The 20,102-nt window shown below is 52.7% G+C and overlaps 2 protein-coding genes across 5 annotated transcripts in view; one reads left to right on the top strand and one right to left on the bottom strand.

Annotated features, from left to right (window-relative positions):
• Positions 1–13,657, top strand: part of EVC (EvC ciliary complex subunit 1) — an 86,594-nt gene extending 72,937 nt beyond the window's left edge. Inside the window, exons 16-21 of one of the 3 annotated variants that reach the window (XM_061145531.1) lie at positions 275–419; positions 3,194–3,305; positions 8,839–8,965; positions 10,013–10,106; positions 11,149–11,260; positions 11,761–13,657. In XM_061145531.1, coding sequence (XP_061001514.1) covers positions 275–419; positions 3,194–3,305; positions 8,839–8,965; positions 10,013–10,106; positions 11,149–11,260; positions 11,761–11,845 — 675 coding nt within the window. In that variant the 3' untranslated portion in view covers positions 11,846–13,657. The remainder of the gene's footprint in view (positions 1–274; positions 420–3,193; positions 3,306–8,838; positions 8,966–10,012; positions 10,107–11,148; positions 11,261–11,760) is intronic. The other 2 variants (XM_061145532.1, XM_061145533.1) reach the window with 2 other exon arrangements.
• A 3,183-nt stretch (positions 13,658–16,840) lies between these two features.
• CRMP1 (collapsin response mediator protein 1) overlaps positions 16,841–20,102 on the bottom strand; it is a 63,753-nt gene continuing 60,491 nt past the window's right edge. For both annotated transcript variants that reach the window (XM_061145162.1, XM_061145163.1), the window contains exon 14: positions 16,841–17,873. In XM_061145162.1, the coding sequence (XP_061001145.1) occupies positions 17,782–17,873 (92 nt within the window). In that variant the 3' untranslated portion in view covers positions 16,841–17,781. The remainder of the gene's footprint in view (positions 17,874–20,102) is intronic.

Genomic DNA, 20,102 nt, shown 5'->3' on the forward strand with positions numbered 1-20,102 from the left:
CAAGGCTTTGCTTAATGTTGGGAAAAGGGCAGCCCTCAATAGACTCTCCCTAACATTGTATCTCATTGGTCAGAACTGGGTCATACACCCAGCATCAGACCATCCTTGACCAAGGAAAATAAGTTATCAATGCTGGTTTAAACCAGCCAGGCACTCTCCACCTGCTCTGGACCAGCCAAGTTTGGGAGTAAGTGGTCTATGGGAGTCAGGACGATGTTGGCCATAGCTGGCTCTGTGTGTGCCCTCTATTGAGACTTTCCCCTCCTGCCCACAGAGAACGCTAATGGAGGCGGCCGTGGAGAGCGTCTATGTGACCAGCCCTGGCATCAGCCGGCTCGTGCAAGCGTATTACCAGCAGATTGGGAGGGTCATGCAGGACCACGAGGAGAGAAGGCTGCAGCATCTGAAGACCCTACAGGGTATGGTGCCCTCCACGAGGAAGCCCTGCCAGCAGTGAGCCAGACGTGCTCTTAGTTGGGGATGGGGTGGGATGTCAGGGTTTTCAAATGGTTATTTAAGGGGATTTAATTTTTTTTTTGACGTTTTATGTATTTATTTATCCTTGCCTTGTCCTCAAAATCACCCTGAAGCGACCTTGGCTTCCCTGGTGGCTCAGATGGTAAACGATCTGTCAGCAATGCTGGAGACATGGGTTCGATCCCTGGTTGGGAAGATCCCCTTGGAGAAGGGCGTGGCTACCCACTCCAGTATTCTTGCCTGGAGAATCCCATGGACAGAGGAGCCTGGTGGGCTGTGGTCCATGGGGTCACGAAGAGTCAGACACGACTGAGCAATTACCAGTTTCAAAGACAATGACTTGTCCCCCAAAGGCTTTTGAAAAAGCACTTAAAGAAACATATCTGTACAGTACAATAGGATTTTTTTTTTTTTTAAGTAGTTGAATAAGGCCAAGGAGAGGACAGTGAGATGAAGTTAAGGTTCAGTCGTCATCTGGGACATATATGAGCACATTCCTACTTAAGAGGTAACATGCTTTTGCCTCTGGGCTTCCTGGTGGCCAAAGAGATAGAAGTTCCCTCAATTTAAGCTGTCACAGTGACAATGAGTAAGAACAGGCCAGTGGCCCATATGTGGGCACATTTACGCGTGAGAGCCAGACAGTTTTTCCCTGTGGGCTCTCGTAAGAGGCCACCTGGGGGATGGAGCAGACCAGACCCCCAGGGCCAGCAAGAACATCATGCAGTAACAGACAAAAACAAGTTCCTTAAAGTCTCTTCTACTAACAGTCCTCCCCACACCCGGGGCTTCGGAGCAGGGTGGAATCCCATATTCTCTGATGGATTTTTCCTGGATTGTCCACAATCCCTAGATGAAGGACAGGCAGCTGGTCCTGGGGGCAGGTCTTCCGTGAATCTTATTTTTCTCAATGAGTTCAGCTGCCACTTTTTTCCTGCCCTTGCTTTGGGGATTAGAGCTCTACATTGAAATAAAATCTGGGACCTGCCCAGAAATCTGCCAGCTGGCTACAGATCCTTCCTGATGGTTTTCTCAAGTAAGGGTAGGTCTCCTTTAGCAGGAGGCAGATGTGATTGATTGTCTCTGTGGAACATTCAGGAACCAGGGTGTTCACGTCCCTGCTCTAGGCCTCAGTTTCCCCACTTGTGGGGCTAGGCTCGGGCTCACCCTGTATCTTCTCAGCTCTAATTTCCTGCATCCTCTCAGCTTTAATTTCCTGCTCCCCTGATACCCCAAGTTAATGAGAGGATTTCTCAACAAATGCCTTGAAATGATGTAACTTGATCACATGAACTCCTTTTTTTCATTCAGTCAACTCTTAAGAGTCCTAGAATGCTGTGCCCGTGGGGATCATCCAGGATGGACTTTTCTGTAAATTCTAGAAAGCTCAGGTCCAGGGAGGTCAGTGGCCTGTTGACATCTCATAGCTCGGTCAGTATGGTGACTAGGTGAGTGTAACTAGATAAATGTAGTGGCTAGCTAAGAATAGGCATGTTCTGAGGTGACTAGCCCAGGTGACGCTAGTGGTAAAGAACCTGCCTGCCAGTGCAGAAGACAAAAGAGACTTGGGTTCGATCCCTGGGTTGGGAAGATCCCCTGAAGAAGGGCATGGCAACCCACTTTCCTGGTGAATCCCATAGACAGAGGAGCCTGGCGGGCTACAGTCGATGGGGTCACAAGGAGTTAGACACAACTGAGGCGACTTAGTACACAGCATGCACAAGATGACTAGGAAATAGGAAATAGGAAATATATATATGTTGAAATATGAAAAAAAATATATATATATAGTTATGGCTATGGTCCAATAAATAGGCAGTTAATTCAGGTGGTAGTTAGAATCCAGTAGAAAATAATTTTGATCGTCATCATCTGTTTCAAAATATACCATTGTTTTAAATAAAAAAAAAAAAAGAAGAATAAACATGTTCTGATATATAGACCAGTGCACATCGGACTCAGAAACCAAACCTCTCACCTCCTTGGAAAGCACCCCGTTCAGCACCCACGTCTGTAGGACTCACTGCATGCCGACAGTTCTTCGTGTAGGATGGTTTTCTTTCCTGGTGGGGACTTTTAACTATTTGTGGTGGCCTTTTAGTGTTGACCCTTTCCTATTAGGCTTCCCTTTCTCCTGATACTATAAGAAAGCAGGGCTGAGCAGATGCAGGCAGAGCTGGGGTACTGCCCTCAGTGGTGTGTGGGGTGTGATGGAAATTGTGACTTCTCGTGCACACGAAGCCCTTCCCAGGGTGAACCATGGGGCTGGTAAACAGCACGCCCGAGAGCAGGCGTGTCCTGCTCACCTCTGCGCCCCAGCACCCGGCCCCTTCCCAGCAGAGCGCCAGTCCTTCAAACACCCACCTTGATCATTGTGCGTTATATGGGCTTCCCTGGTGGCTCAGCCGGTAAAGAATCCGCCTGCAATGCAGGAGACCCTGGTTTAATTTCTCGATCGGGACGATCCCCTGGAGAAGGGATAGGCTACCCACTCCAGTATTCTTGGGCTTCTCTGGTGGCTCAGACAGGAAAGAATCTGCCTGCAATGCAGGAGACCTGGGTTTGATCCCTGGGTTGGGAAGATCCCCTGGAGAAGGAAACAGCTACCCCACTGCTGTATTCTTGCCTGCAGAATTCCAAGGACAGAGGAGCCTGGCGGGCTACAGTCCGTGGGGTGGTAAAGAGTCGGACATGACTGCAAGACTTTCACTTTCAGGTCAAAGAATGGAAGAGTACAAGTTGCGGAAGAAGCAAGAACTCGCCGGTCCTTCGTCTGGAGCTGAGGTGGCGGGTGGAGCTCAGGAAGCCTCCAGAGCTGCTCACCAGAGGTGAGGCTCCCCACCGGCGGGGGGTCCCCACGCAGAGGTCCCAGCCCCTGTGCGACATGTGTGCCTCTAATACACTCTCAGCAGCTGACCTCCCATGCATTCGCCTGTGGGCCTGGGTCTCCTCTGCCTCCGCCGCCCACGTGGGAGCCCACGAGCCCCCATCCGGTTCCCCCTCTAACTAGCAGCCCCTAGAAGGGACTTTGACACAAGGGCGCAAGTCAAGGTGTGCTGAGGGCTTCGTTCCCAGGTCAAAGTGGTCTTCACGGCCCTGATGTGGGATCTGCCCTCTGATCTGTGCTTAGGGTTCCCCTAGAAGCAGACCCTGAGCTGAGGCTCTGGGGGCAGGTGGGCCCAGGAAGCATGGTGAGGGGGCAGGGAAGGAGGAGGAGGACTGTTTCCTGCTGCTGCCATAGCAACACCCCCCCACCCCCCACTGCAGTCACACCCCGTGTTATCTCAGGGAGCTGAATGTCAGAAGTCGGGCTGATGCTGCTGGTTTCTCAGGGCCTCCCAGGCCAAAATCAGGGTGTTGCTGGCTGGGCTCTCGTCAGAGGCTCTGGAAGCTTCCAGGCTTCTTCAGGTGTCGGCAGAATCCAGTTCCTTGTAGAACTGAGGTTTTATTTCCTTGTGGCTGTTGGCTGGGCTCGCCCTGACCTCCCAGCGGCCTCTCTCTGGTCCTGGCACGTGGCCCCTGCATCCGGAACATGAAGTCTTGCCCACACTTGTCATCTCTTCTGCCGCATCTCTGCAACCCCATGGACTGTACAGCCCACCAGGCTCCTCAGTCTATGGGATTCTCCAGGCCAGAATACTGGAGTGGGTTGCCATTTCCTTCTCCAGGGTATCTTCCCGACTCAGGGATTGAACCCGGGTCTCCTGCATCACAGGCAGACTCTTTATCACTGAGACACCAGGGAAGTCCCCCAGTGATTGAGACCCACCTAGATAATCCAGGTTCATGTTCGAATCTTAAACCAGTAACCTTAATCACCCTGGCAGAGTCCCAATTACCGTGCAACATAACATCTTCACACGTTCCAGGCATTAGGGTGTAGACACCTGTGGGGGGGCGCTGTGTGGCCTGCCACTAGGAGAGAAAAGCCAATAAGGCCTGTGACAGTGAGGAGTTTCCATGCCAACTGAGGCCCAACCCCAGTCTGGACCTTCTTATGGACTCAAGGAGATAGGCATGGAGGGAAGGGCATTGAGGGTCATGTATGAGCCTCTAAATCACTGAAACTAAATCACATACCTGCACCCCCACTGGGCTTTGCTTCTTTATTTTTCATAAACCCAACAAGGTTGGACCACGGGGTGGCTGAGGCCCCAGCTCTTGGGTCACTGGGGTCAAAGTGGAGCCCTTGGACCACAAGATGTGTAGAACTCAACTTCCAATGATGCCAGCAAGGGGTGAGGAAAATAGGGGACTTGTCTACCAAGTCTAACAAGCCCCTTCCACGTTGGTTGAGGGTCTGCCCTGGAGGCGTTAGTTCTCCAGCCTTCTCAGGCATCCCTGAACTGGCCAAGCCCCACGCCCCATGGTCAGAGGAAGCCCTGAGACCTGGTCAGAGGTGCTCATAATAAGCCATTGGCGTGCATGGAAACTGTCCATTGAAGGGCAGCCAGCCACCACGTGGGCTGAAGGGATGTGCGCTTAGCACCAGCATGTCCCCATAAGCACATAATTAGGTCCTGAGGTAGGCACTGGGGACAGTGCTTCCCACCTGAGAGCTCACAGCCTGGAGGGAGAGACGGACACATTAAAAAGACAACAAGTCAGCACAGGCGCTATGATGAGGGAAGGGGCATTGTGGGACTGCAGCGGGGACGGGGGTCCCTTGTCTAAGGAGAGGCATCTCGCCAGCTGGAAGTAGCAGCAGGACCACCACCCTCCAGGATGGAGGAAAGTGAGCTACATCCTGGGCCACCAGGTAAATCCCAGCCCTTCTCTGATGCTCCTTTAGGAAGCAGGATCCACAATGTCCCCCAGGTCAGACTGAGTCCAGCTTCCCCTCCGTAAATCCTCTGGCCATCAGCAGTGGTCAGCAAATGCCTTGGTGTTGGGTTGAGGTTGGGACTTGCTCTGACTGTTGCACAGCCTTCAAACTACGGTCCAGCAGTTCTCAGATTTGGGGGCATCTGTCTCGCGTGGCTTTCTGCTGAGCATGCAGGTCGCACCCCTGGACACCCAGACTCAGGGACTTGAAGCAGGGCCCAAGCATCTGAATTGCTAATACTCTCCAGCCCTTTGTGACCCCAGGGCTCCACTTTGACCCCAGTGACCCAAGAGGAGGGGCCTTAGCCACCACCTGGTCCAACCCTACTGGGTGTATGGAAAATAAGCAGCAGGGGTATGGGTGTATGACCTAGTCTCACTGATCTTAGAGGTTCATACATGACCATCAATGCCCTTCCCTCCATGCCCATCTCCTTGAATTCATAAGTGCAGTTTCTAGTGAAAGTCAGCCAGAGCTCCTAAGGACAACAGATACCGATTTTAAAAATGGTACGAGAATAAGCACACACATGAAGCACTTCTCAGTCAGATGGCAAATTTCACAGTGCATCTCTTGTCAGGGGTGGGATTGTAAGCGAGCCCACCTAGAGATACCAGGTGATGCTTTAGTGGCCTCTTCTACCCTTCACGCCCCAAGCCCCAGGTTCCCCATGTGTAAAACAGAGTTGTCATAGCCCCTGTTGTTACGGATGTATAGCTGTCAGATAAGCCATGCAAAGCCTGCAAAACTCTCACACTGAGGCCGGCACATGGCCAGGGCACCGATGTCCATCACTGCTGTCAGCACTGTCTTGGCAGAGACGTTGGCACTGCACGTGGTACAATGTGAAATTCAAACAGTTCTAGAATCAGAACTCCTTCAAATGGATATTGTTGAAATATCCATTCCCGTAGTCGAATTTGCGTCCACATAAGGCATCCACGAGCTGATGCACTCAACTAGGTGACCCTGTCCTCGGCCGGCTCTCTTGTCTTAGGTCCTCATCACTACCCTCCTGGTTTGGAGCTGCAGCCTCTGCCCAGACCCCTCACTCAGCCTTCCTGCTTCCTGTGCTGCAGCCAGGGCATCGCAGGAAACACCAGAGAGCCGTGTCTCAGATTCTCCCAGACCCACGAGACTGCAGGGTCTCGCGTGGCTCCCCAGCCCTTGAGACTGAAGCCCTGCTCTAATCAGGGGACACAGTTCCTTCCCGGGCAATCCTGTCACTTCCCAGCGTTCCCAAGAGCCAGGCCCATGGAGGAGATGATAGTCGGCTGGATGACAGTCGAGAGTGACCAGGACTAGGGACAAGGTGGGTGTGGGACTGAGGCTGCTCAGAGAAAGAAGCCACCTGGCCTCTGTAGCGGGCTGATCAGGGGTCCCCAAAAGTGAGGTGAAAGTCGCTCAGTCGTGTCCGACTCTTTGTGACCCCATGAACTATACAGTCCATGGAATTCTCCAGGCCAGAATACTGGAGTGGGTAGCCATTCCCTTCTCTGGGGGATCTTCCCAACCCAGGGGTCAAACCCAGGTCTCCTGCATTGCTTCATCAGCTAAGCCACCAGGGAAGCCCAAGAATACTAGAGTGGGCAGCCTATCCCTTTTCCGGCGGACCTTTCCGACCCAGGAATCAGCGGATTCTTCACCAGCTGAGCTACCAGGGAAGCCAAAAGGTCCATGTCCTAAGCTCTGGAACCCATAGATGCTAAGTCACTTCAGTCATGTCCAACTCTTTGTGAACCTATGGACAGGACCCTCCAGGTCCCTCTGTCCATGCAGTATTCTCCAGGCAAGAATACTGGAGTGGGTTGTCATGCCCTCCTGCAGGGGATCTTCCTGACCTAGGAACTGAACCTGTGTCTCTTATGCCTGCTGCGTTGCAGGTGGGTTCTTTACCACTAGAGCCATCTAGGAAGCCCAGCTGGAACCCGTACATGTGACTTTATTTGGAAAAAGCATCATTGCAGATGTCATTTATGTTAAAGATCTTGAGATGAGGCCATCACCCTGGCTGATGGCAAGGGAAGCAGGGGGACATTTGACCACACACAGAGGAGATGATGTGACGACAGGGGCAGAGACTGGAGTGATGCAGCCACAAGCCAAGGGGTGCCAGCAGGCACCAGAAGAGGCAGGGAACAGGTTCACCTCTAGAACCTCCATAAGGAGCACAGCCCTGTCGACTCCTTGACTGAAGATTTCTGGGCTCTTCTATGAGAGAAGATAGATTCTGTTGTTAGAAGCCTCCTAGTCTGGGGTCATTTGTTAGAGCAGCCCCAGCAAAGAAATGCAGCCTCTTTGAGGGTGTGAGAGAGACCACAGTGCAGAGCCCTGACCTCAGCTGCATCATAGTTACTTGTCTGATATCCCTCCCTCCCCTCAGCTCAAAGTAGGGCCCTATGATGGCAGAGATTATGAGTCTGCTATTCACAGCTGTGTCTTTAAAACCCAGCATCCCACCTGGAAGTCTAGAAATACTTCTGTGAATCAATGAATGAGTGGCCGGAAGGATGGATGACAAGGTCTTGTAGGATGAACAGGAGTTTGCCAGAAAAAGCAAAAAAAGAGGGAAAGATATTACTGGTAGAAGGAAGAGCATGAAGCAAGAGCTGGTGGAATTTCGTGCCTTCACAGACAATCCACGGACAGCTGATGCTAAAGGTGGCTTCTGCCTTCAGGTCTAGAAGTTCAGCCCCTTTCAGAAAATCAATCATAAGAAGGGAAAGACAAAGACAGAATAATTATGGAAAGAGGGTGGATGGAATTGAATGTTCCCCTTTGCTGAGGACCAGAGGAAGGTCTGCTGAGGAGGGGAGGGTATTCAGAGCAGGAGGGGAGGGGGTCTCTGCCCCTGAAAGGGAGGTGGGGGGCTGTCTCCAGGTCAGTGACCCTGCTTCAGCCCCAGCTCTGTCCTCAGCCACTTGCAGCAATGAGGCTGTCCTATTCGGGACTTCTCAGACTCTGCCTTCTAGGAAACTCAGCCTTCTGTTTTAGAGGGAGGATCTAGGGCAGTTCTGAAATTTTAAACAAAGATGGGTGCTTTCAGAGGACCATCTCACCCATTCCCCCACCCTCGCCACACCCCGGAATTAAATGATTTTTCTCCTAGGAAGATGCCACTTGCAGCCCAAACTCTCTGCAGCTGTGGGACTCAGGGTCGCTGCCCCCCGCCCTCCCCCGAGTTTCTCCCGAAATTTTCACCTCTCTGTCCTGTGGATATCACCAAACCACCCTGAAGATCAAGTGAAAAATTTGTGTGTGAGACTCTGTAAACTCCCCAGTGTTCATCATCAGAGGGCATCTGCTTTTCTGATGAGTCAGCCGCGGGGCAGAGGGAGTCGAGCTGCAACCGCGGCTCGCATGGCTTCAGTAAATCATATCGAGATGGCGGTTCTCCTCTCTGTTCTCCCGAAGGTTTCCAGGCCGGCTATCGGTCACTAGTTCCCCTGATTCAGCAGGTCCCGGGGGGCGGGTCGCGCTGGATTTGATGAACCCGCCGGCAGAGCAGCGCCGACGGCCCGCGTTCCTTCCCGCAGGATGTTGGCGCAGCAGAAAAAGTTCCTGGCTCAGTTCACCGCACACCAGCGGACCCGCCGTGATGCGCGGAAGCGGAAGGCGAGGGTCATGGACCACCTGGAAGCCCAGCTTGAGACCCAGCTACAGGTACAACTTGTGAAAAGGCGCCCGTGCCACGTGGGCAGTGGTTTACAGGGGAGTGGAAATAGTGAAAGGCCAAGCTCGTGGTCACGGGTCAGCACAGGAGCCTTCGTGGGGACATCACGCCCTGCTCGGGACCCCCTCCACCTCCGCTAGTCTCCTGGGCTAATGACGCATCAGCCTTGCAGCTAGATGATGAACTTCGATTCCCCCCGGGTCTGTAGCGCCCAGCCTGGGGCCAGGCCCGGACCACTCATCAGCTTTGTCTGTTGAGCTGAAAAGAAGGAGCACCTCCCTTGTGCGGATCGCCACCACGTGGCCCTTGGGGTGTCAAGGCTGACCTTAGCATCATTCAGGCAGCGCTGCTGGGCCCGAGGCTTGCACTTTATCTAGAACATTCAGGACGCTCATATTTCATGATGTAAAGTGGATATTTCATCCCAGAAGAATCTCCTTGGTGTGAGATGATAAGGTACAGCTATAAAGCAAAGCCGCTGCCCTTAAAAAGAGATCAGATATTCCAGAAAGGGAGCGCTGAGCACAGCGTTGACCCACCTGAGTATTCACCGCAGTGTGGCTGTAACAACAACAGTGATATGATAGCCAGGGTGGTGACCCCTGTTCCCTGAGGGCCTCCTGTAGACAGTCTCTGAGCTGAGGGCCTTACCTTCATCTACAGCCAAGAGTGGGTTACTCCTGGCATTTTACACATGGGGAAACTGAGGACCCAAGGGATCAGGCAGAGGAGGGGTTAGATCCTGGTTCTGTGCTGCCTTCACGGAGTCCATTGCACCCCAGTATTCTCATCTGTAAAGTGGGACCCACGGCCCACATGAGTGAGGACAGATGGCCCGCTGCCCCTGCATCCCATGTGCCTCGGCTGCTCCAGGCCTCTCTGGATGCTTCTCGGGGAGACAGAGGATGCTCCGCCTGGGAATGCTCTCCTTTCTCCTGTCCTCACTCTCAGCACATCCACCTCGATCTGCTGGAAGGGGATTTAGAGGCAGAGCACGGCAGAGGGAGGCCCCACTGACACTCTCTCTTCACATCCAGGAAGCTGAACAGAACTTCATCTCAGAGCTGGCAGCATTGGCCCGGGTACCTCTTGCCGAAAGCAAATTATTTTCAAATAAACGTGTGCTCTCAGGTGAGTCATAGGAGGAGGTGCCCTGCAGGCTGTCTGAGCAGGAATATAGGTTCTAGCCCCAGGTCTGCCGCTAACCGGCGTGTGGCCTCAGGCACTATGCGTACCCTCTCTGGGCTTTGTGTCCTGTCTGTAGATGAGCAGGCTCGACTAGGATGCCCGCTGGACCCCTGGCCCTCCAACCTGCTGTAAGTCCGCTCAGCAGTTGACTCTCATCTCTGACTCCATTTCCCCATCTGTGAGATGGGAATCATTAGTCTTTCTCCCCCTGCCAGTGGAAACTTCAGTGACATCACAGGTGTTGTGGCAAGAAGAAGGTGTGTAAAATCACAGAGGGCCAGGGACTTCCCTGACAGTCCAGTGGTTAAGGTTCTGCACTTCCCAGGCAGGGGGCATGGGTTCGATCCCCGGTCAGGGAACTAAGATCCCACATGCTGTGTGGAGGAGGGAGGGATATATGTGCTCAGTTGTGTCCAGCTCTTTGTGACCCTGTGGACTGTAGCCCACCAGGCTTCTCTGTCCATGGAATTCTCCAGGCAAGGATACTGGAGTGGGGTGCCATTCCCTTCTCCAAGGGATCTTCCCCACCCAGGGATCAAACCTGAGTCTCCTACATTGCAAGCAGACTGTTTATGATTTGAGCCACCAGGGAAGCCCCATGCTGCGAGGCATGGCTGAAAAAACAAAATTCAAAAATTTGGGGAAACACTTTAGAAAAAGAGATCACAGGGGTCTATGAAAATAAAAGCTACAGTGCCAGCGCTGTGTTCCTCAGTGCTTCGGGAAGCTGCCAGGCTGGCTGGGTGTGGGAAAAACAGTAGAACTGGGTTTGAATCCTGGGTCAGCCACCTCCCGGTTGCGTGGGTTTGGGCAAGCTCCTACCTTTCGCGAGATCTGTTTCCGTGTGAGTTAAGCAGATCTGAGAGCGGTAGGTACGGAGCGCACACTTGTCCCCCAGAGCTACTCAAACAGTGCCAGGCTGGGGCAGTGTGGGGCCGAGAGGAAGTTCCCCAGAGCCAGCGTCTGATTCATGTGTCTTCTGCAGAGAAGCCCCTGAGGACCAAAAGGAAGAAGCCAGCACCCCGAGAGAGAGGGGACATGGGGGGTCCCAAGGACGATGACCCTGCCTCGGGGGGGCCCATGTCAGGATCGCTCAGGTACAATGGGGCCCTTGTTGGTCTCCTAAACCTGGGCGGGGAAACCAGCATCTCTTGGCAGGTGTTGACTGTTGACTCAGGTCCAGGAACTGATGGGTGATGATGGGATGGGATGATGATGGGATACTACTGCTGTTGTTAGTGGCTGGGTTGGCCTTGACCCATCTCCCCAGCCCCTCAGCATCCAGCCAGAATAGGCAGCAATCCCAGGCCTCACCAGGGCTGCTGGGTATAGACACTTCAGGATTTGTGATAGGGTGGATCTGTCCTGGGGTACCAAAGTCCTCTGAGCATGGGTTTCCTGTTCCTTGTGGCGCTCAGATGGCCTCCCACCAAACACAGGGGAGCTAGGAGTTTTGTTTCTTAAGCCCATGTCAACATGCTAGCTGTTTTGACGGCCCATCACTGCCTTTTCACATGGTCAGGTTGGATGCGTGGCTGCATCACGACAGACATGGAATCATTGTTCTGACCAGCTGCATTTCTTCCCTATTTTTAAGCAGCAAAAGGCTGAGCCAGCAAGAAAGTGAAGTTGGTGACGGCGAGAATTCCAAGAAGATGCTAAAGAGAAGAAGCCATCTGTAGCTTAAGGCTGCTCGGGACAGGTCCTGAAGACCTGGGCATTCTCTGAAGCCTGCCTGCCCCTCCCCCAGGAGGACCAGGGGGCGGGGGCGTTGATGGGGTCTTCCCTCTGCCCACTGGCTTGGGCAGGGCTGGAGAATGGATGGCAGAGTCCCAGGAAAGGCCTAAAAGAGTAAGGCAGACCCTACCGCCTGTGAAAGTGACAAGCTCCTGGTGTTGGGAACACATCTTTTCAAGTTTTTGTGTCTCCTTGGCTTTGAGACGCAGCTCAGTTCCTTGGGGAGCCCTTCCTTCGTGACCCTCTATAACCTCCCATTCCGCCAAGCCCTGATGCCCCCCAGACCTGCCCTCGCTGAGGCTAGGTGGTCTCAGTCCCACCTGGGGGCCTCTGCTCTCCAGCCGCCTCACAGAGTTCTGCCGCTGGTGAAGGGTCACCAGGCGTTGCTGGTGGTCTCTGGGTCCGATGGCTTTTCTCCTGCATCTTCATCACCCCCACTTTCTCTGGCCACGCACCGTGACCACTGGCCAACCCGGATTCTCACCAGGACCCACTCCCTTCTTTGGGCTTAGCTGGCGGCTCTGCCCTGGTCTCCATAAGGGGATCTGAGTCTCAGGTCCCATGACATAGACCATGGAACCCTTCGCCTGCAGGCCTGTCCTCACCCACCCCAGGGACTCAAGGACCCATAGAGGCATAATGACACCTGCAGCAGTGTCTTCTGTTGGAGACATTTAAAGGGCTAGGTAGGGGGCCCTGCCCTGGAGGAGGAAATGGCAACCCACTCCGTATTCTTGCCTGGAAAAAAAATCCCATGGACAGAGGAGCCTGGCAGGCTACAGTCCATGGGTCGAAAAGAGTAGGATACGACTGAGCGACTGAACATGCATGCAGGGAGGCCTTGCCCACCCCGAAGACTTCCGCTGGGAACCATGAGGCCTTCTGCTAGACAGCTTGCCCTCCTCTAAGGAGACATGCTTCTCCCAGAGGATGCTGGGAATATCCAGAAGCTTCCAGACCAACCACTGCCAGGAGAGGCCATTCCCACCTGGAAAGAAAATTGCTCTTTTCATTGAAATCAGGGATTGTCCATCTTGGCACTGCAGACATTTGAGATGAGAAAATTCTTTGGGGATGGGGGCTATCTTGTGTAATATGGCATGTTTAGCAGCATCAAAGAACCCACCTGCCAATGCAGGAGTCCTATAAGAGATGCGGGTTCAATCCCTGGGTCAGGAAGATCCCCTGGAGGTGGGCATGACAACCCACTCCAGTATTCTCGCCTGGAGAATCCCATGGTCAGAGGAGGATGGCAGTCTATGGTCCACAGGGTTGCAAAAGAGTTGAACATGACTAAAGAGAATTAGCACACATGTGGCCTCTACCCACCAGATGCTAGGAACACTCCCAACTGTGTCAACAAAATGTGTCTCCAAACACCACCAGATGATCCCTGGAGTGGGCATCATCCTCTGACCTAACGCAGAGAGTGCCAGCCCCATGTGCATCTGGGATGAGAGTTCAGTATTTCCACAAATTCCCAGTACACAGTGGGCTTCAGGTTCTAGGAGCTCCTGTCTCAGGGATTTTCTGGACCGACCATTTGTGGTCTGAAGTTTTATCTCTTAAAACCCAGATTAGTCTCTCTTAGTCAGGAAAGAGCAGCTCCTTAACAGAAGAAGGAATCCACGCTGTTTGCATCATTTGTTAAGGATATCTACCATCAGAGCGTCCTCAATTCCTGACTGGGCACCCAGTGGAGTTCCAAAATTAACCAGCAGCTCCCTCTTGTGGCTAAATAAAACATTACCTTATTCTGCAGTTGTAACAAGCGATGCCTTCCTTCCTGCAGTTGGCTGAGAACCTCGTTGACATAGAAATTGCTTTTGTCACATGGGTCCTGTGCCCAGAGGCAGTCTGGAGGCAAATGCCTCCTATGTTGGGAATGTCTGATTTGGCGACGAGGGTTTGGTAACGCAGACGCCCCGGCAGCACCAGAATCCTCAGAAAATCACAAGAAGCAACCAACCTCTACCTATCTTGCATGGGTGATGATTTTGCTTAAATGTAGCTTCTTTAACCCAAGGGAATATGTCACATGTCACAGGCTGCTGGACCGCTTGGCACAGTGTGGGGCACGTTACTCTCCGTAAAGGCTTGTGGGCTTTGTTTTCATCACATCCCAGATTGACTCTGGGGGTGTCTTTCATAATGGAATTGCCTCTGTGATCAGAACGGAAGGTGGAACTCCGGAAGCCACAGGACCCTTGGCGGTGGTGGGTGCAGGCTGGGGGACACCCAGGTGTGGAGGAGGGCTTTCAGGCCGGATGCTGAGCTACATGAACACAGCACACCCTGGGCCAGGGGAGACAGAAGCGGCCAGAAGACCCCGGGGGACCCAGCCACCCTCCCTCCGTTTGGGTTGTGTCCCCAGGTCTTACAGGATGTGGGTGGTTACAGTGACAGAAGGAGCTGAAATGGAAGGGGTTCATGAGTGATAATATAATGACAAGTTTAGCAGATTGATTTTTGTGCAAATTTAGCCTCTCTGAGCTGAGCTGCTGGGATGAAGCCAAGGGGTATACAAACTCAACAGACTCCTAGGATTCCTCCAGCCAGCCTGGGGTCTGTCTTGTTCTCATCACCTTAGGGCTGATCTTGTTGCTGTCACAGAAGCCTCCTAACTGCTCCTGCTCTTCCCTCTGCCCCGGACCACCCTCTTCTAACCTGTCCACACTTCCTAAAACACAGATCTGGCTGCTGCTCTTCAGTGGTGATCCCTTGCTCTTAGGAGAAAAAAAAAAAAACAAAATCTTGGACACACACCACGGGTCTGGTGAGGTCTGGTGTTAGCCACCCTTCCAGCCCAGCTGATGCCCTCACCATACCCAACATCCAGCCTGTCTCCTCTCTTGGCCTCATGCAGGCCACAACCCCCGCCTACCACATGGCCTTGGCACATGACATTCTGCCGGGAACACTTCTTCCACCTCCCATCCCCTTTGCCTCATTAGCTCCTAGCCATGCTCACATCTCAACAGGGCTGGCTCACAACCTCAAGAACCTCCCCTGCCCTCCTTGACACTATCAGGCCCTCCTCTTTCGCTCTTGAGATCTGTCTCTATGTTTTGTTGCTGGGATGGGAGAGGGGATGGTAGATGACACTCTTTATTTCTCATCCAAGTTTGGAACCAGTTGAGACTGAGGCAGAGCAGCTACACAGATCTGCATATCAGCTTTTTAATTGGTGAAGCCAAACTGGGGACTTGGTGTCCACAAAGAGCCTGTTCCTACATTCCTCTGAACTAAACCTGCCCACCCCTTCCTTCCATAGACACAGACATGGCCCCAGTCACAAGCCTCTTCCACGGGGTCACCCCCACAACAGAAGAGTGGTAAGGGGACCCAGATTTGGCAGGGATTAGAGATGGGGTGGGGAGATGGAAGGGTGTCTGAAACTTGTGTATTTGGGAGAGTTTCATTAAAAAGCCAATAAAATTACAAAAGATGTAAGAGTGAATGTATATTCAGAATGAGAGGAGATCAGAACAAATTATATTTTTAAAACTTTTTGAATTCCACAAAAGCACAAATACAAAAAATAATAATTTTTTAGGTCAGTGAACTGCCTAACCACTCCTGAAATTCTTTGTTCTAACGTTGCTCCACTTACTGCTGCATCTGACGGCTGAGAGATGTCCATGGACCAGTTTCTGGCTCTGCAACACTGGCCTCTCCTCCTTGCTGGGCACACTTCCAGTCTGGGTGCATTTCTGGTGCCAGGTGCTATAGGACACATTTGTGTTGGGTCCCCTGGCCTGAGCTCCATGTCACAATGCAGGGGAGTTGGCACGGGAGTGTGGCCATTTGTGCCAGGATGGCTGGCGACACCTCCACTGCACATATGTCCATCCCCACTGAACACAACTCAACCCGCCCCTAACCCAGATCCTAGATAAACCCATAGCCTCCCAGGGTTACCTGGTGAACATCACTAACTTTGTGGTTAAATTCACATCCGAGGAGTGTGTTTCCTGAAGCCAGTCATCTCCATGGATGGAGGAAGGGAGCCAGTTAGCACGCTCATTTCAGGGAAGAAATCAGGTAGTTTCTCCCTCCACTGGGGGAGAATGAGTGAGGAAGAGGCCAAGAGAGCCCCCATGTTTCCCCCCCCAAAGAGTGGGCACCTCTCCTTCTATGGAGACATGAGGAGTGGGAGATAATGTCTCTGCTCCTTGCAAAATGCTTCCTTTATAGCAATTGGCATGGTGTGTAGTTTGGGTAATAATATCTGACCTTCATTACATTCCCCTCACTAGCACGATGTCTAGTACAAAACAGGCACTCCTTAGATACTTGGTGGAAGTAAAAAGGTAGGGAAGGAGGGAGGAGGGAAATTTCAATTTAGTAGAAGCCTTTTTTTTTGTCCAGGAATCCTCTTCTTGCTCTCTTGCTTCATGAGTTGAAGTCATTGGAGGAGAACTTGAAGCCAATGATTCTAAATGCACTGACCCTCACTGTACATATCGCAATCCACACACTGTAGGTCGGCTCTGGTGTCCTGGTCCCAGCTGCTATGGGACACGTTGGTGTTGGGTCCCCAGGCCTGAGGTCCATGTCACAATGCAGGGGAGTTGGCACACGAGTGACCATTTGTGCTGGGATGGGTAGCATAGCACTGGACACCGGATTGGTGTATGGATTGCAGACTCACAGGCTTCCTGTTGTTAAGCTTGAAACTGGCTATAGTGAGAGTGTCTGCACTGGAGAAGTCGGCCCTTTGCAGCCATCCTCCTCCTCTTCCTGTCCTTGGTCTCAGCATCTAACACTCCCCAAATCACGACCGGCTCCCTCTGCTCCCTCCCCTGTTTCCCCCACCACCTAACGAGTCCTTGTTTAAAGTAAGCACTACGGTCTGGTTACCATGAGGAGACGCTCCAAGCATGTGCGCCCAACCAGCCGCCACTTAAATGCCAAAACCCCAGTCCGGGAACGGGCCATTGATTTTTTATTTTTTCACAAGCTTTGAATTCGGAAATAAGAGTCACAATAAGTCAGTTGTTAAGTAAAAATGGGGGTGATTACAAAGGAAAACTATGTACAAAACTTTAAAAATCCGACTGCTTCATCATCCACCTTGGAGGGACCAGGACTTGGGCACCGGGAGCAGCCGTGGTCCCACGGTCCTCAGCCCCGAACGCGGGCGGGAGACCCCTTTCTGAGGGTGAACCTGGCTCGGCCCGCAGTCCGGAGCTGGCTGGAAGGACACACACGGACCGGAAAGACATGGCGAGCTAGCGGCGCCACGGAGACCAGGGTTCCCGACACGGACGTGGGCGCGGCTTCTCGGTAAGCGGTTGGGGCTGGCGGGCTCTCTGGCCTGGGGGAACCCACCCAGGACCTCACGGCGGGTGTGGTGGGGTGGGGCGATGAGGACACACGTTCCTTGTGAGAGATCTGGAGTTGCCGCCCCCGCGAGGGCTTGAGGTCTGGGCTTCGTGTCTACGTGGGTCTTCGGGCCGACTTCCATCAGACGCACGCACGGACTCGCATACATAACTTAGTAACATGCATCAACTATCCTAGAACAGCTAGAGGGGTGCAGGGGAACCACTCGGAGAACCGTGAAGCCCGTGGCGTCAGGAGTGGGGGGACAGTACAAGACAAGGTCAGAACCTGTGTTCACTAAGGAGGGGCCTGCGGAGACGCCATGCTCTGAGGTGGACTCGGATGAACACACGACTGTGGGCGGGGGATTTCCAAGCAAACACACCACACTAGTACCACTGCTTCCTAAACCAAGAACAGGGAAAGAACATCATTCCATCTCCCTCCCCCCTCCATCAGTACCAAACACAACTGTGGGCTTCCAAACACTGACAGGGTAAGGGGCGGACGTCCTTCCCAGAATCCTTCACTCTGGCTCATCCACGCCTCGCCTTCACCCGAGGCTGGTGATGTTGGAGCGGCCACCAGGGGGCGCCACGATGCGGTGGCCGGTGCGCCGCGGGTTGTTGTCATCTATCTGGGCTCCTGGGAAGAGACACGGCCAGTCACTCGGAGATCTGTGGACACCGGCTCCACCGGCTGTTCCTGCCCTCTCGGGTCATGTCCCCACGTCATGCCCTTGGGACATGGAGCCCTTGTCTTGACCAGCCCTCCATCCTCCCCACCCTGCAGTCCAGGCTGACCACTGGGAAGGCTCCCTGACCTCCACGGGGTCCACTGCTCTCTCTTCTATGCCCCCCGAGGCCCCGAGGCCACCCTCCTGCAGCACTGACCACCCTGTTCTCTTTTCTTGTCTGGCCTCATGTTCTTACAACAGGGGAAAGTGAAAGTGAAAGTCACTCAGTCATGTCTGACTCTTTGCCACCCCCATAGACTATACAGTCCCTGGAATTCTGCAGGCCAGAATACTGGAGTGGGTAACCTTTCCCTTCTCCAGGGGATCTTCCTGACCCAGGGATCGAACCCAGGTCTCCCACATTGCGGGCAGATTCTTTCCCAGCTGAGCCACAAGGGAAGCCCAAGAAGACCAGAGTGGGTAGCCTATCCCTTCTCCAGGCGGTCTTCCCAACCCAGGAATCAAACCGTGGTCTCCTGCCTTGCAGGTGGATTCTTTACCAACTGAGCTATCAGGGAAGCCTAAAACAGGGGGACAAACAATTATTGACTGCCTACTGTGTGCAGGCACAGACTTGGTGCTTTAGCATATGTTGTTGAGTTCAGGGCACAGAGCAGTCCTGTGAAGGGGGTGTTGTTTTACCCCCAATTTACAGATGAGGAATTTGAGGCTCAGGTCACCCATTGCAGGGGCACCAGTGGAGGGCAGACAAGCCAGAATTCTAGCCCCAAGTGGTCCGTCCCCAGAGTCCCACGTCCCCAACGTGTTTTATGTGTTACATGTGGGGGCACATGTATGTGCATGTGTGTGCATGCATGTGTGCCTGTGTGTGAACACTCAGAGCTGGATTTACCCACCCTGTTTCCAACGGGCAGATCTGCAAGGAGGTAGGGACAGCCTTTTTTGTTTTAAATCTGCAAAGCTAACCATCCGTTCTAATCTCATGCATTCTCTTGCAGTTAAAGATTTTAAATTCCAGAACTACGTTCAGTGCCGGCACTCAATGAATATGTATTAAATAAATATTGAAAGCTGGATTATGCTGGGGAGGAGGAGTGTTGTGGGGAGGGTCCAGTCAGATTTTCCTTCCAGGGCAAATGGGCTCAGGGAAAGCAAGAAGGTCTGGATTGAGGGATCCCCTAATTCACGTCCCCCGTTACATGATCTCTGAATTACTGTGGTAGGTTGTCACCCCCACAATTTAAACTGGTATTTAAACTGGTATCTTCTCTCTGTCCCTCCATCCTCCCTTTTGCCAACTACACTGCCTTTCCATTTAAATGCCCTTCACCCCTGCTGGACCAGAAATCAGCCCACTGGCAAAACTCAACTCTGTTTTTGTACAGCCCATGAACTAAGAGTAGTTTTTGCATTTTTTAATGGCCTTAGATTTTGCCTCTTCGCTCGCAAAACTTAAAATATTTACTATCTGGCCTTTTAAGAAGAAGTCTGCTGACCTCTGAACTGGACTGAGGCTGCCCAGCCATGTCTTATTCATCACCATCTTCCTAGTCCCTGGCACAGCAAGTGACCCACGCTAACGCCTCAATCGAAATTCCAAGGTCCCAATACAGGCACGCCTGCCCTCGTGTGGTGAGCTGATGAAATTGCAGACACGCGTCCCAAGAACCTTCAGCAAGGCTGAGGGACCATGGAAACTTAGGATTTTGTCCACACACATTCGCTGAACATCAAGCCCTGGCATTTTGACACTGAATGTCTTGGAGCCTTAATTTCCTCCTTAAAGAAGTAGGAATAATATGACTCTACACACAGGGCTGTTGTGAGGCTGGAACAGTCATGAGTTACTAGAGTGTGTGATAAACCACCACGGATGGGGCTGGCTAAATATCCAACCCAGAAGATACACCCAGCAAAGGCAGCTACTGTGACTTCCGCTCCATGCTCAGCTTCATGGGTAAGAATGTAAAATGGACCCAAGTGCGTTAAGGACGAGCACATTGACAATTTACGCATATTCATCATAAACCAGGGTCATGTATCTCTATGCTGCTCCCGTGGACCCCCTCGGCTTTCTGCACAACCCCAGGAGGAAGGGAGGAGGGGATCCCCCACTCCCATCTTTGGATTCTCGAGTGTCTGAGGCCTTGGCTCCGTTTCTTAGGAGTTCGTGGCGC

Source organism: Dama dama, chromosome 6 (assembly GCF_033118175.1).
Source record: "Dama dama isolate Ldn47 chromosome 6, ASM3311817v1, whole genome shotgun sequence".
In the NCBI taxonomy this organism is placed as follows: Eukaryota; Metazoa; Chordata; class Mammalia; order Artiodactyla; family Cervidae; genus Dama; species Dama dama.